At 38.6% G+C, this 15,803-nt stretch overlaps 2 protein-coding genes across 3 annotated transcripts in view; one reads left to right on the top strand and one right to left on the bottom strand.

Annotated features, from left to right (window-relative positions):
• ADAM12 (ADAM metallopeptidase domain 12) overlaps window positions 1–15,803 on the top strand; it is a 342,499-nt gene that overhangs the window by 298,482 nt on the left and 28,214 nt on the right. Inside the window, exons 21-22 of one of the 2 annotated variants that reach the window (XM_044445563.1) lie at window positions 1,722–1,855; window positions 5,461–5,705. In XM_044445563.1, the coding sequence (XP_044301498.1) occupies window positions 1,722–1,855; window positions 5,461–5,521 (195 nt within the window). In that variant the 3' untranslated portion in view covers window positions 5,522–5,705. Of the gene's footprint in view, window positions 1–1,721; window positions 1,856–5,460; window positions 5,776–15,803 lie in introns of those variants that run through there. The other variant, XM_044445564.1, reaches the window with a different exon arrangement.
• The window catches only part of FANK1 (fibronectin type III and ankyrin repeat domains 1), a 46,428-nt gene continuing 34,077 nt past the window's right edge, over window positions 3,453–15,803 (bottom strand). The window contains exon 12 of the mRNA XM_044445612.1: window positions 3,453–3,540. The gene's annotated coding sequence lies outside the window, so the exon portion shown is untranslated. The remainder of the gene's footprint in view (window positions 3,541–15,803) is intronic.

Below are 15,803 nucleotides of genomic sequence, written 5' to 3'. Positions count from 1 at the left end.
GTTATGCCATGGGGTTCCTTGGGATCCCATTGTCTCCCCTATGCTGTTCAATATCAACATGAAACCACTTAAGAGGTCATCCAGAGGTTTGGGCTGAGGAGCCATCCGTATGCTGATGACACCCAGCTCTACCTCTCATTTACATCTAATCCAGTGAGGCAGTGACTGCTCTAAACAAGTGTCTGGACAGTGTGATAGGCTGGATGAGGGCCAGTAAATTGATGCTCAGTCCAGGTAAGACAGAAGTGTTGCTGGTGGATGGGCTGACTGTTCAGGTAAATTATATTTGCCCTGCCTTGAATTGGCTTGCACTCCCCCTATGGCACAGGATATGCAGCTTGGGAGTACTCCTTGACCCCAAGTTGTCCCTGGAATTCTAGGTGGCATCTGTGGCAAGGAGTGCTTTCTTTCTGCTGAGGCTGGTCTTTCAGCTGTGCCCTTACCAGGGCAGTAGCATACACTGGTAATCTCCCACTTGGGCTATTGTAATGTGCTGTATGTGGGGCTGCCCTTGAAGACGACCCAGATGTTGCAAGTGGTCCAAAATAGAGCTGCCAGATTGCTGACTGGGACTGCTAGACGGGAACATATTACACCTGTCCTATGTCAGCTGCACTGGCCAACAATTGAAGTCTGGATCTAATTTAAGGTGCTAATGATGACATATAAAAGCTCTAAAAGGTTTAGGGCCCCAGTATCTAAGGCAGGGGTCTCAAACTCGCAGCCCGCGGGCCAATTGCCGGGATGGGCAGGGCACGGGGGAGGGGCCCTGCGGCCTTCAAAGCACCGGCGGCGTCCAGGTCGGCTGCGGGATGAGCAGCCCACCACCACTGCGGTGGTGGAATACTAGATGTGGCCCAGCCTCACCCAGACTCTACTTCCAGCAGCCTCCAGGTAAGTTGAGTTTGAGACCCCTGATCTAAGGGAATGTTTCCTTCCACATGAGCCTGCTTGGACCCTGAGATCATCTGTGGAGGCCATCCTCCAAAAGCCCTTCTTGAAAGATGTGGGGGCTGTTACAAGGAGAAGGGCCTTTTCTGCAATAGTGCCCCAGTTATGGAACTCACTCCCCAGAGAGGGGCGCCTAGTGCTGACACTTTATTCATTCTAGCGCCAGGCCAAAACCTTTTTATTTCCCCAGTTTTTTAATTGATAATGATATTTTCATTAGCAACATCAAGTACTCACACTTAGAAGTTTTTTAAAATTGTTTTATTGCTGTAATAATGTTTTTTTTTCTTTTGTGTTAATCATCTTGAGATTTCTTATGATTTGAAGGTATACAAAAACTATAAATAAATTGTCCTAAACTATAATTGTATTATCTGCATAGTAGTCTAGAATTATTATTGTCAGTATTTCTTTGCATTATTCCTTTTGGCATACAAAACTCTTGAATATTCCTTTCCTGTTTATTGCAAGTCTTTATTGTGGGCTGTGAATCCAGATTAAGGTCCATGGGGCTGGGGTGGGAAGAGCTGCATGGGAAAAGCAGTAGTCTTGGAGTAAGGCATGGCTCCTCCAAATCAAGAGAGATACCTTCCAAGAGCCACCTAGGAAGGACTTTGGCGGTTATAGGTGGCATATAAATATGTGAATAAATGAATAAATAAGTGGTGCTCTTCTGCCAATGGAGGGAAAAACCTGCATCAACTGTATAAAGTAATGGTCATATAATTCATTTTATTACAAAGTTTGAATGATCTTGTATCACCCTGCAGGAATCTTGCAAACCAAGTCCTCCTCAAAAGCCTTTGCCAGCAGATCCTCAGAAAAGCAAAGCTGCTCAATTTAATAAAGCCACCGGATCAAAAGCTGTACTTCCAAAATCTGTGCCTCAGATTGCTCCTGCCAGGTTAGTTTAGTTGTCCAGTCATGTCTTTCCAACAATGTAAAACACCCATTTTGCTAGCTGCTTCTCCCAGAAAATACTTTTAGTCATCTAAGGAAAGATCAGGTGTTTGTATAAGGAGATCTCACAAGGTAAGACATCCTATAACTTATATAATCAATGCATTCCTGTACAGTGAATCTGCGACCAAAGCCCATGAAAAAGCGATCTTAATTTTAACTGAGAGAAATTCCATGAAACAGAAAATAGATTGGGTTCAGATGGATGCATGTACAACCAAGCTGGTGCACAGGATAGCTCCCTATACTTTCATCTCCACAGCAGCTCCTCTAACACCTGGGAAATGCTACAGAGCAGGTGGAGTTGCATGACAGAGTAAGCCATAAGAAGCTGTGCAGTGTGACTGAAAACTACCAGAAGTACAGGCAGGGTTTTGAAGAAGTAGAGGAAGTAGAGGAAGAAGTAGAGATCAAATTGCCAACATACACTGGATCATGGAGAAAGCTAGGGAGTTTCAGAATAACATCTACTTCTGCTTCACTGACTATGCTAAAGCCTTTGATTGTGTGGACCACAACAAATTTGGCAAGTTCTTAAAGAGATGGGAGTACCAGACCATCTAATTTGTCTCTTGAGAAAAGAGACCAAGAAGCAACAGTGAGAACTGGACATGGAACCACTGATTGGTTCAAAATTGAGAAAGGAGTTCGGCAAGGCTGTATACTGTTGCCCTGCCTATTTAACTTATATGCAGAGCACATCATGAGAAAGGCGGGCCTAGATGAATCACTAGTTGGAATTAAGATTGCCAGGAGAAATATCAACAACCTTGGATATGCAGATGATACCACTCTAATGGCAGAAAGTGAAGAGGAACTAAAGAGCCTCTTGATGCGGGTGACGGAAGAGCACAAAAGTTGGCTTGATACTCAACATTAAGAAAATTAAGATCATGGCATCCAGTCCTATCACTTCCTGGCAAATAGATGGGGAAGAAATGGAGGTAGTGATAGATTTTATTTTCCTGAGCTCCAAGATCACTGCAGATGGTGACTGCAGCCAAGAAATTAAAAGATGCTTGCTCCTGGGGAGGAAAGCTATGGCAAATCTAGACAGCATACTAAAAAGCAGAGACATCACCCTGCCAGCAAAAGTGCATATAGTCAGTTGCGAGATGGTATGGTTGTGAAAGCTGGACCATAAGGAAGGCTGAGTGCCAAAGAATTGAGGCCTTTGAATAGTGGTGCTGGCGGAGACTCCTGAGAGTCTCTTGGACTGCAAGGAGATCAAACCAGTCAGTCTTAGAGGAGACCAACCCTGACTGCTCTTTAGAAGGTCAGATACTGAAAACTCAAAACTCTGGCCACCTAATGAGAAGGAAGGACTCACTGGAGAAGACCCTAATGCTGGGAACAATTGACTGCAAAAGAGGGACAGCAGAGAATGAGGTGGCTAGATGGAGTCACTGAAGCAGTCGGTGTGAGCTTAAGTGGACTCCAGGGGATGCTGGAGGACAGGAAGGCCTAGAGGAATGTTGTCCATGGGGTCACAATGAGTCAGACGCAACTTCATGATTAGCAACAACTCACAATGCACCCAAGGGATGAACAGGTATGTCATGAGCAGTAGAATCCATTCCTCTGCACTCTCTCGAGGATTGTAAAAGCTGTCTCAAGTTTTCACAATATCTGAAAAAAAGGGAAAAGGCAGGTGGATAAAAAAGCAAGAGTGAGGGGAGAGTTGGGAAGCCCATGCCAGTCATCTTAATTGTTGTATGAGCGTTTTGTGGTGGTTGGCAGTTCCTTTGGCCTAGGAGCTACTTGGCAAGAGAGGCAAGAGGGGTTTAATACTCTTGTTTTCCAGGGGAGTTGACCCAGTAGGAGGCAGGGTACAGATGATATGCCTATGTTCTGTCAGGGACAGAACAACAGCTAAAACAAGTCACGGGTTGTCAGATTGACGCATAATCCAAACCAAAGCCACCTCAGCAAGCCCATGGTAGGTTTGGACTCCATGTCAGTCAGAAAGACAAGTGATCTGCTGAATGGAGTAGGCCATGGGGGAAAAGGGATGAGGGATCTTCCAAGATCAAGCAGAAACACTTTCTTTGAGCAGAGTCTTTCCCTCAATGGAAGGTAGACAGATTCCAACTGAGTCCAGCCTTGTTTCACTGAAGTTCTGCCATTAAATACTGGGTAGGATTTCATTGATGATCTTTCAGTAATATAACATTTAGTGAATGATTCTACGGTCATTTCCAGCTATGAATGCATTCACTGGTTTGAAAAGCATTAAATATTACAAGTACTGCCTGTTAAGCTGATTGATCTCTCAAAATACATAACGTGGTTTATTGTGTCATACAAACCCAGCTGTTCTGTGATAATATTCTGTGCTGTTGAGAAGAACGTAAGATAAAATAGAAAAATACTGTGGCTCAAAATACGGATGTGTGGTTTTTAAAGAGAAAAAATATTACTTGTAAATATAGTAAATACTAAACTATTAACATTAATAGAAAAATATTAAGTTTAAATATTGGAATATGCCTTGAGATCACATTACTTTCAGTATCTGATACAAAAAAATGGAGTTGGAATAATAAGGAATTAAGAACAACTTTAATAACTGCTGTGAGATTAACCATAACTAACAATTAGAAGGTAAAAATGTGATTATCAATTCTGTGATTGGTACAGAAAAGTTTGGAATATAGCTATTAAGGGTAAATTAAGCTGTGATGTTAAAGTGAGAAAAGGGCATATAAAGAAAAATCAGTTTAACAAGATTTGGGGATGTGTTATAAAAAGGGAAAGGATTTGAACCGTCAAAAGATTTACTGACGTTTTGGAAGGGGGAAATGTCTTGAAAGAATATTTGAATGAATTTTTATCCTACAAACCTGATAGTGGGGGCACAATATTTTAAAGGTTTAATTGTATGTTAAATCTTATATGGTTTTATTGTAGCTATAAGCATTCCAAGTTATATTTTAGATTGAAAAATTTTAAAAATTAAAAAATATGGATGTGTTGTGAACATCTGCAGGAAGGGGCTTACCGAACTAACTGAAGAACACAGTCCTAATATTGGGAGTTCAAAACATGACTACAGTCCATTCAGTTGCATGTACAGTACTGCTAAATACTTGGAGTATTAAAGCATTACATGTGTAGCAGCAATGAGACAAATTGCAGTGGTGTGTTACTTTTTAGTTGCCATTTAGTGGCAACTGACATGAGCACCAAAACAAATGGTTCTAGAGTTGGTAACTGAATAGCCAATGCCATTTCAGATGGGAAAAAGATATTTTAGCCACCCCATATATTCCTTCAGTATTGGTGTCACTTTCCAATTGTGCTTTGAATCGCTGCAAATAAGGATTGTCAGAATATATGGAAAGGAGAGAGCAATAAGCCCTGTATTATTTAAATGAGAAAAGTGTTGCTGTTTTTCAAAGAAAATATAGCTATTCCCAACAGCAGAATGTTTATAATGTAATTTATATTGGTCCATAATTAATAATATTGTTAATGTTAATAACAATATTAATTATGTTAATTGATATTGTTAATGTTTGTGACATTTAACCCTTTTTTATTAAACAGGCCTGTACCTAAACTTCCACTTCATGTGCCTCGATCCTGCAATGGTGCTTCTATGAAATGAACAAATAGATCACCTCCTGAAAAGTGAAGACAGAAGTTTGCACTATTTTCAACTCTTGTTAAAGATCAATATTTTTATATCAATAAGTAAAATTTTTGACATGTAAACCCCTGTTATTTCTAAGAACTCTGAGCTGCTGCCTTTGGTGCTATGCTGTGTGAAGGTGGTCTGCGTCCTTGCTCAGGTACTGATAAATTATTAATTTATATTGAATATTTATTACAGTGCAGAGCACTGTAGTAGATATGGTTTCATCATTACCACGTTTTCCTAGGAAGGAAGCCATTTTGTGATGTTTGAACCATCCTTCACTACAGATTTCTCAAGAGGCTATACACTCTCCTCAAAGATTATTTACTTTAGATCTTGTTCTTTACTGCAGGGCTGGAAGTACGTTCAGCATGCTGACTAGGGTTGAAATGAAACTGCTGAAATTGAGGGACTAATACAATTTCAAAGGCCGTGACAGTCAAATCTGGAAGTAAAAGATGAGTTCAGTGTGAAATTTAAGGAAAAGTGAAGCAAACCATTGCTAGTTCTGTTAGCCAAGAATCTGAACTTCAGTCAGGAAGAATGGTAGCGTAAGTGCATAAAAATCAAATATGAGTAATTGTCTGGATGTATACATTTATTTAGGGCAAGATGTTGACCAAAGCATTATGTAATGGCTTCTGTGTAAAAATTCAGATGTTAATTGTTGACATCAGTGCTTACAACATATGAGTTTACCCTGTACCATCAGACTTTTATTATAGCTTTCTATAAATGGAGTGCTGTTTGGCCTAATGCTGTGCACTAGCAAATTAGAGTGCTCTCTCTTTGCAAAGTAATAGGGTAGGTGCTTTTGATGTTAACTCCAGTCTACATGATGGTCCAGGAAAAGGATTCTTCACAGCATGATATAGTGGGATATACAACAGCTGTTTGGGGAAAATAATGTAATATATGCAAAAGCCATTAGGCACTTTTTAATACCATCTACCTCCACCATCATAGTGCAGAATCATCCTTAAAAAATTTTGAACCAATTTTGAGGTTCAAATATCTATCCTACTATCAGCACACGATTTTGATGGGCAATCTAGTCTTCAGTAACCTTACCTAACATATGACTTTGGAGGCCACTTCAAGAGAATCCAGTTTGTATTTATAGGATGATTTGTTTCAGCTCTAGTATGTCTAGTCATTGATCAGCCTTCATTCAAAGCCAAAATCCCACTGGTTTAGATATGCCTTCAGATATATTACACTAGCACAAACCATTTTTTCTTGGTGAAATATCCCAGCATCTGCTCACAGCTGTGTATATTACCTGTATTTCAAGACAGTGTATAGGCTTTTAAAATAATTTTCTTAATGAAAGAGTACTGTATATTGTATGAGGCAATTTTAACTTCATTTGTTTGTTTTTAGGCATGGTATATGATTTAATGCTTTGACAATTAATTCCAGTCACTACAGCGCAAAGGTACTGGCACTTTTCTGTGATCCATGGTGCAGTAGGTCATATAACCACACTGATCATATGTATTTCCACACATCACCTATACCAATCCTTTATCTGTCCTCCAAAGAGAAACATGTAATATAGGAAAGCAAAGGACAGGGTCTTCCTTTAGGGCAGTGGTGAGTAACATACAGCCAGTGGATTGCATGTCCCCTTGCAAAGCTAAATTTGCCACCAAAATCTGACAGTATGCAATGGCCAACCCACTCCCACCCCAGAGTTTTCTTCAAAACAAAGTGTGCTCCACCCTCACAGTTTATTTTAATGGGGAATTGATGTTTGTTTGGATACTCAGTGGATAAGGGTGGAGGAAGATTGGTTCTTGGAAGCTGTCCATGCTTTAGGGTTTGGGAGCATGGTAGGCCTTCTGAAGAACTGATAGATTAACCCTGCCCTGGGATGAGAGATCTTTTCTCTCCTGAGGACCACATTCCCTCAGGGTCTCCATCCATCACTGAAATACTCCCTTTGTTGGGCCTTTTTCACACACTACAATCCAAAGAACTCAACACTTTTGAAACATTTATGAAAGTGACCAGTCTTCATAATAAAACTTTACTTACTTAAAAAATGCTGCATTTTACAAATACATTATTACTGTAATGTCACCAATGGAACGGATAAATGTTGTTCCAGGACTTTATTTCTGTTAGGTTTGCTCCTTTGAGTCCCCCCCCCCATTTAGTTCTACATGTTTCTGTGCAGAGTTTGAAGTGGTAAAATCCAAATGCATATATAGGCATATATTTATCTTACAATATATCTTACATTGTGTAGACAAGATGATCTTATGACAGAATAGATTGTATAAAAACAAAAAATTCTGAAAATTATTGAAATCTTTATACTTAATAAAGTAGGCTTTTCTTTCTACATTACTGAGTTGAGGTATTGCAGTCTGAGAGTATATTTGTCCAAAGTATTTGAGTGTGAATTTGCTGATATATAGTAGGTCCAATTATTCAACCAAATGTTTTCTAAAATACTTAGGGTGCAATCATGTGGAGATGAGTGTAGATATGTATGTGCTGTATGTTCTTCATTAGTAAATGTGTGACAGTACAATAGACTGAAACATAAGACTTCCACATAAAGATCCAAAGGTCCTCAAGATGACAGCCTACAAAGTATGTTATCTCAGTCCAATCAGAGTTAGATTGGACTGAAAATAAAATGACTTGCCAAGTTAATTCACAGCTAATCAATTTAACTGTGGATGACCCCAGAGACAGTAGTAAATGTTTTACAATCATAAAGTCCATGGGCCCTGAGTATGGTCTCAAGGCACATAAAGATCCATCATGTTGAAGCTAAGCAGGTCTGAGGTTGGATTGAGCTTGGAGGAGAAACCACCTGGGAACTACATGTAGCCACCTTGAGTTCCTCAACAGGAGAAAGGTGGGATATAAATAGAAATAAATAAATAAATCTCAAAAGGATCATAGGTAACAGGGTGGGAAATGATCCCTCTGACTGATGACCTTTGCCACTAAATGAAGTTCATTTGGTTTAGAGCCGCTTCATATATGAAACTGCCAACTAAGACAGAGGACTTGCCCAGCCTGGATACATGCGATCCTTTAAACTTAATATCGTTCTCAATGATATTCTGCCCTCCTATTGTCTTACCTTACTGTTTACAGTTAGGGAATTTCTGAGTATTTATTTTTACTTCTCCAGATCACCTAAGCAATAATCCAGGGCTGAATATTTTGTAAGTGGGGGTGAAGAACTAACCCAACAATAAAAGGGGAGCAGCTTGGATATGCTAGATGGAATTGGGGAACCCTATAGGATCCTTTCCATCCCTGATTCAGATCTTTATGAAAACAATCTCATATTCAATACTGTCAGAATTAGATTCACTTCTTCTTTTTACCAATATTAAACCATTCTATTCCTGCTAAAGAAGAACAGGTTTACATATTTTTTTTCCTGTCAACATAATGTTGACAAATAATTTGTTCTGCAATATAGAAAACTGTTATCAACTTCTAGAATTTTGGTCATCACTGTAGTGTGTATAGCATGCTAATATTCAGAGTCGGTAGTATGTGCTTCTTCAGGCAGAAAAACAGGCCTTAGAAGACCTTTGGCCTTTTTCCAGTAAGTAATTTATCTTTCCCAATTACTGCGCCCTGTATCTAGGCAACCAGAGCAACCCTGCTTATGAATAAGCCAAATAAATATATCCACATCACAAACAAAACCAATAAAGCAAAACAGAATCCTCCTTAGAAAATAGTTTGGCTCCTAAAGCTTGCATATGTTATGGTGTAATTAATTTATAAGGTATTTTAGAAAATGTTAATGCAATATTTATGCTAAATGAGGAGAGTTACTGATGATAGTAGCATTCAACCTTTTTTTTTAGATGGGATTTGGCATTTCAGCTGAAATGAAAGGCAGGTGCTGCTGGAACTCTTAAATTGCCTTTCATGCATCTTGAGTAGTTTCTGGGTCTGCCAAGTGCATCCTACTTTTTCATTCAGCACATTCATTCCAATTCACTGCCATTCAGAAAAAAACCACTTAAGCTTTTGATTGAAGTAGTTATCATATTTTATTTCATTTAGTGGGAATTCTTGAAAGAGATTGCCTTTAAAAAAATGCCAGATTTTCCTCAGTTTAAACTGTCTTTTTGCTAATACAAATAGCATTGGACTAGTGGAGAAAAGGTACCAATCATTTGTACATGAGGTAAAGAATTCTCCTATGCCATATTAGCCTGCACCAGGTCTCTCCACATTGCAGTGTCAAAAGAGGTCAGCTTACCAAGGATCAAATGTATACTGAAATTTTGGATCAGACATACTTCAGCCAATCTAGCACTGGAGAACATCATGTACATTTTTCTGTCTGCATATCTTTTTGGAAGTTGGTATGTTACTGCCCATGATTTCTGGGCAATATTTCTAGACTGAGATGTTGTCTTCTAGTTGTGTATATCAAAATGATAGGTATTGATAGTTTATTCACACTTGCAACAATGTTTTCTTCCAGATGTAGATATGACTGAATTAAAAACAATCACAAATAGCTGCAAAAATATAGAGAATGGAGGAACAAAACAAATATCAATTAAAATACTAAATAATTCAACAAAACATTAATAAATTTAAGAAAATAACCCATCTTCTCATAATGTATGTGCACATATATTTACCATTTTATACATGGGAATCATTACTTCAAGCTGAAATTCAAATCCAGGTCAAAGTTCTACTCAGTAGTTACTAGATATCAGGTCAGGAATCTAATACTTTTTAACTGATGACGAAGTGCCAGCTAAAGATACTATTGTGCATATCACTATTTGCACAAGGCATATATACAAAACACGAAAAGGGGAGAGGAGAGTGAGCAAGCGAGTGAGTGCAAAAGTTAATGATAATAGAGTTCCTGCACCTTGGCTACCTTGCAGTTTGAAAAGGAAATAATGAGCTAGTTCAGAATCCACAGGATTAGGTCTCTTTGCTCCCCTAATACCCCACCACCACCCCAAAGATAGCTAGGAACTACTACTGTCCAGATGACATAAGCAATAGGAGATGAAAACAGTGGAGACCAGCATGAGCCACTAGGGCTTAGGAATGGCAGTTCCTCCACCATGGTCCTCCGACCAACACCTTAGGATTGCTCTATTAATGCATAGCCACATCTCCATTCTGGCACAACTGGTTGTGTGTAAAATTCTTTCTTGTGTGCCAGCAGAGGGATTGAAAATATGCTAACACTAAGCATACATGCATCTGATTTTATAATCCTTAAAAGGAAATGTCTGTAGCTAGAGGATTGTAACACACCTTCTATATCTACAGAGAACTGTAACACACACTTTAAGCAAGCAAAATTACTTTAAAGCTGAGTACAAATATTTCTGCTTATTACCCTTTGGCAAATACTAGGCTCTTTCTGGCTTTCACGGGAACTCACTTTCTCTGGCTAATTTTGTATCAGCTTCCCTGCAGAAATCTGTGTGGTATGGAAAATGCTGTTAGATCAGTTATTGTGGTATCAAGAAGCTAAGTTATCTCCCTGTTTGTGTACTGCATGCTGAGGAAAAGAGAGCAGGATGGCCTATGGTCACACAGTGAGGATTCCACAGTCCTTGTTCATTGATTACCACAAAGTGCAACTTGTAAACATGGATTATATTAAAGCTAAACAACTAGCTAAACTGAAGAATGGCTCCCAATGGCTCCATGTTGAAACCATTTGTGATTTGAAAATGGTATTATTTGGTTTATAAAATGTTCCATGCGATTCATAAACTACAGACGTGTGATATATACTGTAGGCTTATAGAAACATATTTGCATACTTTAATGTTGGGTAATTCTTAATAAAAACATAAAACTTATTGTTCACAGGCAGTCAGTCTCAGAATATTGAGTTGGTATAAATGTAATATTCTAGTTAACTCTCTAGCCCCAACATTTTCATCCACACTGTTCCATGTAAATAAGCTCATGAATCAAAGTATGCCAATGTTACAACATGTGAACCACAAAAGCAATAGCAGATGAATCATCCAAGTGAGCCATATGCTACAAAGAATGGCAAAAAGGAAAGTTCACTAGCCTTTCTTATTAAGAAACATTTTCCAACTCCAAGTATGGTTATCAGTAAGACATTTGTTATGACTAAAAGGCATCTGCCAAGTGTTCCTGTGAACTATGATCATAATCCAACCAGCTCCACCTCCAGCTTGATTATTCTTGTTGTTGCAACTCTTAATGATTCAGAGGAAGGGCAAAACTTCCCCAAAACATAGGTCAGTGACCAAACGCATACTGAACTTAAATTAACCAATGATTATGTATAGGTAATAACTTTAGGTGCGATAAGCATTAGTGTAAAATTCTGATAGAAGATAAACTGCCTCAAACCATTAATAAGACACAGCAAGATAAATTTTGCATAACACTGAAATAGACCAGGCCTTTTTCAGTTATATTTTTTTCTTGCAGACCCACGGAAGATTTATTAAAAAGTATTCATTTTAGATCAGTAACAGCTTTTCTCTACAGTCTTAATCTTCATTTCAGAGTACAAGATTTGTTCACATGGTTCTCACCTCGCTTATATAGACATGTCTTAACCCTTTCCTGAGTTGATGAAGTATAGCAGTTAAAAACTCTGTATCAGATCTTGCCTCTTCCAGGAACTCCCTAGATGGCCTTAGGTAAACCATTCCCTCATGGCCTCAGTCCCCTCCCCACTTGGCAATGCCAGGGTAATAAATCTGGCTTCCATGAGTGATGCCCCCTCAATTGTAAGAACAATGCATCAGACAGGAGTGAAACTGCACCAACTGGTCATGCCTTCTCCATGAAGATATACTCACTTGCTCCATACCTGCTTGCCATACATTCAGCACTGTTAAGAAACTATGCCTGTACAAATGTAAAGAGTCTCTGTAACCCAGAACCTTTGGCGAGTTAAGGGGAAGCCCTACATGCACCAATAATCACAATAATGCATGGCTTGCAGGGGACACAGTGTAAAGGGAACATGGCTAGACGATATTATCTGCCGATTACTCCATGCTTTAGATAAATGTATGGTAGGGAAAGATAACCATTCCAGTAAAGTTTACTGAATAATTCCTGCCTAAAGTTTTGTACATACAAATGCAAAGTATTTTAATCAAGTATTTCTACTTTATTAACACTGCACGAACAGACTCCCTGACTCTCTTTTTTATATTCTTCTTTCCACATTATTTTGAATTACTATTTGCTAGTGCAAAATTGGACATTATAAGAAAAATTATTTTGGATTAGATTGAAGACTAATAACACAGTATTTTATTTTTACAATGGCCAACAGCACATGAGAGCAGCATGTTCTCCAGGTTCAGAGAGGTAAAGTCTACTCATCATGACAGCACAGAAGTCAAATTATACCCCAAGAATTTAGATAATCCCCATTAAAAGCTGCCCAAGTTGATGGCCATCAAGCATTTTTGCACTATTAACCAATGCTTTGTGAGCCGTCCTGAGGCTTCGGCGAATGGGGCGGCATAGAAATTTTCTAAATAAATAAATAAATAAATGCTGATTGCAGTCAAAGATTTCCAATATCGCTTGATTCATTATTTATTATTATGTGAATTTGTAAATACATCAGTGTCAGCAATAGGTATTTTAAACCATTTTGAAGCCTATCCTGAAAGCAGCGAAAAGCAGCATATAATTCCCTGCAATTAATAAACCCTGCATTAAAATATCCTTCTGAAACTACAGCCACATTCAGATATCTTTGCAGGTTGTACGAAGCTACACTAGGGTTACAGTCATATGGCTGGTAAATGCCGTCTGATCATTCATTGAAAAGGCAAAAACCTTACTGAAACCTTGAAAAATGAGCCCTTAAACCAGCATGGCAGCTGAGGCCCACATGATACAAAATCATCTTTGGGACAAGGGCCAGGAAGCAGCTACATACTACTGGCTTCCATCAAATCTAGGAGAGGGAAAGTATCTAGATGACTGAAAATCTTTCAAGGGACAATTCTCACCTCCACACTCCTCCTCGCTTGCAGTTGGATGCCTATAACCTTCCAGGTTAGGCAGGTTACAGATAACCACAGAGGACCATGTCCTAACTAGTCTGTATTATTCATGATAATGCAAACTAGACAAGGCAGAACGTATTTGAGAATGTGCCTAATTAACAATTTCCCAGAGTGTTTCCTGAACCTGAAAGGTTCATCTCTTTTTATTCGTATGTCACATCTTATCATTCAAACACATTTTCAGGATGAAATATAAAATGCAATGTGAATTGCCATTGGGACTGGCTCCAAAGGTGCTATCATACTTTGCAAGAAGAGTAGCAGTTAACAGATAATTTGAACTGCTGATAACTTGATCCATGATGTATTTTAATGGAAGTTTAGTCTCGTTTGTGGAAATCAGTGGGACTTTCTTCCACCTGATGTGCTTAGGACTGTGGTAACAGACTGTTAATCATGGACCATTTAACACACAATGGGTGGATATTACATAAACCATTGCATTAATGTTTATAACCCTTTTAATGCTTTCAATTAAATTTCAGTTAGCTAAACTTTTTTTTACACAATGCACTATGTAACAGTTTGTCATTTTTGTAAAGATTATTGCAATAACGTGTTAAAAAGAATACAAATATATCTTTCAATATCAGGACAATCTATTCAATGTTCAGTATTCTATATTAAATAAAAAGTAAACATTCTTCATTACATGTTGCTTTGTGGTTTTTAAATGAGTTTGAAAACAGAATAGCTGGGGAAATAAAACTGTGATTTAGTTGTCCAGATATGGTGCAATGAATTTTCTTTCTAAAAGTAGAAAATGATCTGTGAACACTGAAAATTCTCTGAAGATATTCTTCCTGAAGGTGCCATTAAGATGTCAATACCATCTCAACTTAAATTTAATAGCATCTCGAATTAGTTAGTGGAATTAAGTGGGAGTAAAGATGAGCTGCAAGGTTTTATTTTTAAAGTACATTGCCAATTGTTAGTGCCCAGGGGAACAGTAAATTTTCATACATGATTCAAATTGAATTGTTTGTAGTTTAAGTGGATAATTCTGACTGAAGAAACTGTATTACCTAGTGGAACTTGGCTATGTTGAAGAGGTGTTAAAATGAGACAGGCCATTTTGGAGTACTTTACATGCTGGATGGTAGAAGTGAAAATCCCATAAAGTGGAAACATAAGAGCCCTGTTGGATCATACCAAGAATTTTTTAGTATTGCTTATCTAGTATTGTTTTCAGCTATGTCCAATTAGATGGTTCTAGTAAACTCACAAGTGGAGCATGAAAGCAAGAATCCTTACCCTGCACTTTTGTTTGTCCCTGGCATCTGGTATGTCTCTGGACTTAGAAGTCCTAGATATCAGAAATAATAGCTAGTAATCAACCCATCCTCCAGAACTTGTGTAGTTCAGAATTATTTAAAGTTAGTGTGGAGTATACCTAAACTCCTAAAAAAACATGCATGCATTTTTAATATTTGTTTAATTTTAACTTTTGTTAACCACCCGGAGAGCCTCAGCCATTGGGCAGTATACAAATGAAATAAGTAAATGAATAGATTTGTGGCTGAAATTTCATAAGGTTGGAAGAAGGTCACTTACCGGTACCTGTTGCTCTTCAAGTGGTCATCTGTGCATTCACACACATGGATGCTGTGCCTCTGTTTGGGAAGATTCTCCCAGCCAAGCCTAGAATTTTTGAAGGGAGCCCCACCTCTCTCCTCTTTAGTATAAACAGGCAGGACTCCTGTTTAGCCTCAGCAATGTTTGGCCTCAGCACCTGACTGCTCTATAGCTAGAAGGAAGACAGGTACTGTATGTGAATGCCAACACCAAAGTGGGGCCGGCAGATCACTACTCGAAGAAAGGCAGTTTCAGGTAAGCAATCTTACTTTCTTCTTCATGGTCTCTGTGCCATCACACAGATGAGTGACTAGCAAGCATACCGTGGAGGTGGGAAGTGTTGTCAATGAAGAATGGAAGACAGTACAGCATGACCAAAGGAGCAGTCCTTTCTTGCCTTAACATTGAGCTGATAATGTTTTATGAATGTTGATGGTGTAGACCAAGTAGCTGCTTTACATAGTTCTTGTAGTGGTGAGCCTGCATCAAGAGCAGTGAAAGTAGATACAACTGTGGTGGAGCAGGCTTTGGGTTAGTGCGGTAATGTTAAGTGCAGCAGTTGGTAAGCTAGTTTAATCATTTCCATGATCCAGTGGGCTAAATGCTATGGACCAAAT

Source organism: Varanus komodoensis, unplaced genomic scaffold, assembly GCF_004798865.1.
Source record: "Varanus komodoensis strain SLA01 unplaced genomic scaffold, ASM479886v1 scaffold49, whole genome shotgun sequence".
NCBI classification, from domain to species: domain Eukaryota; kingdom Metazoa; phylum Chordata; class Lepidosauria; order Squamata; family Varanidae; genus Varanus; species Varanus komodoensis.
This window is presented reverse-complemented; position numbering and strand designations above follow the sequence as displayed.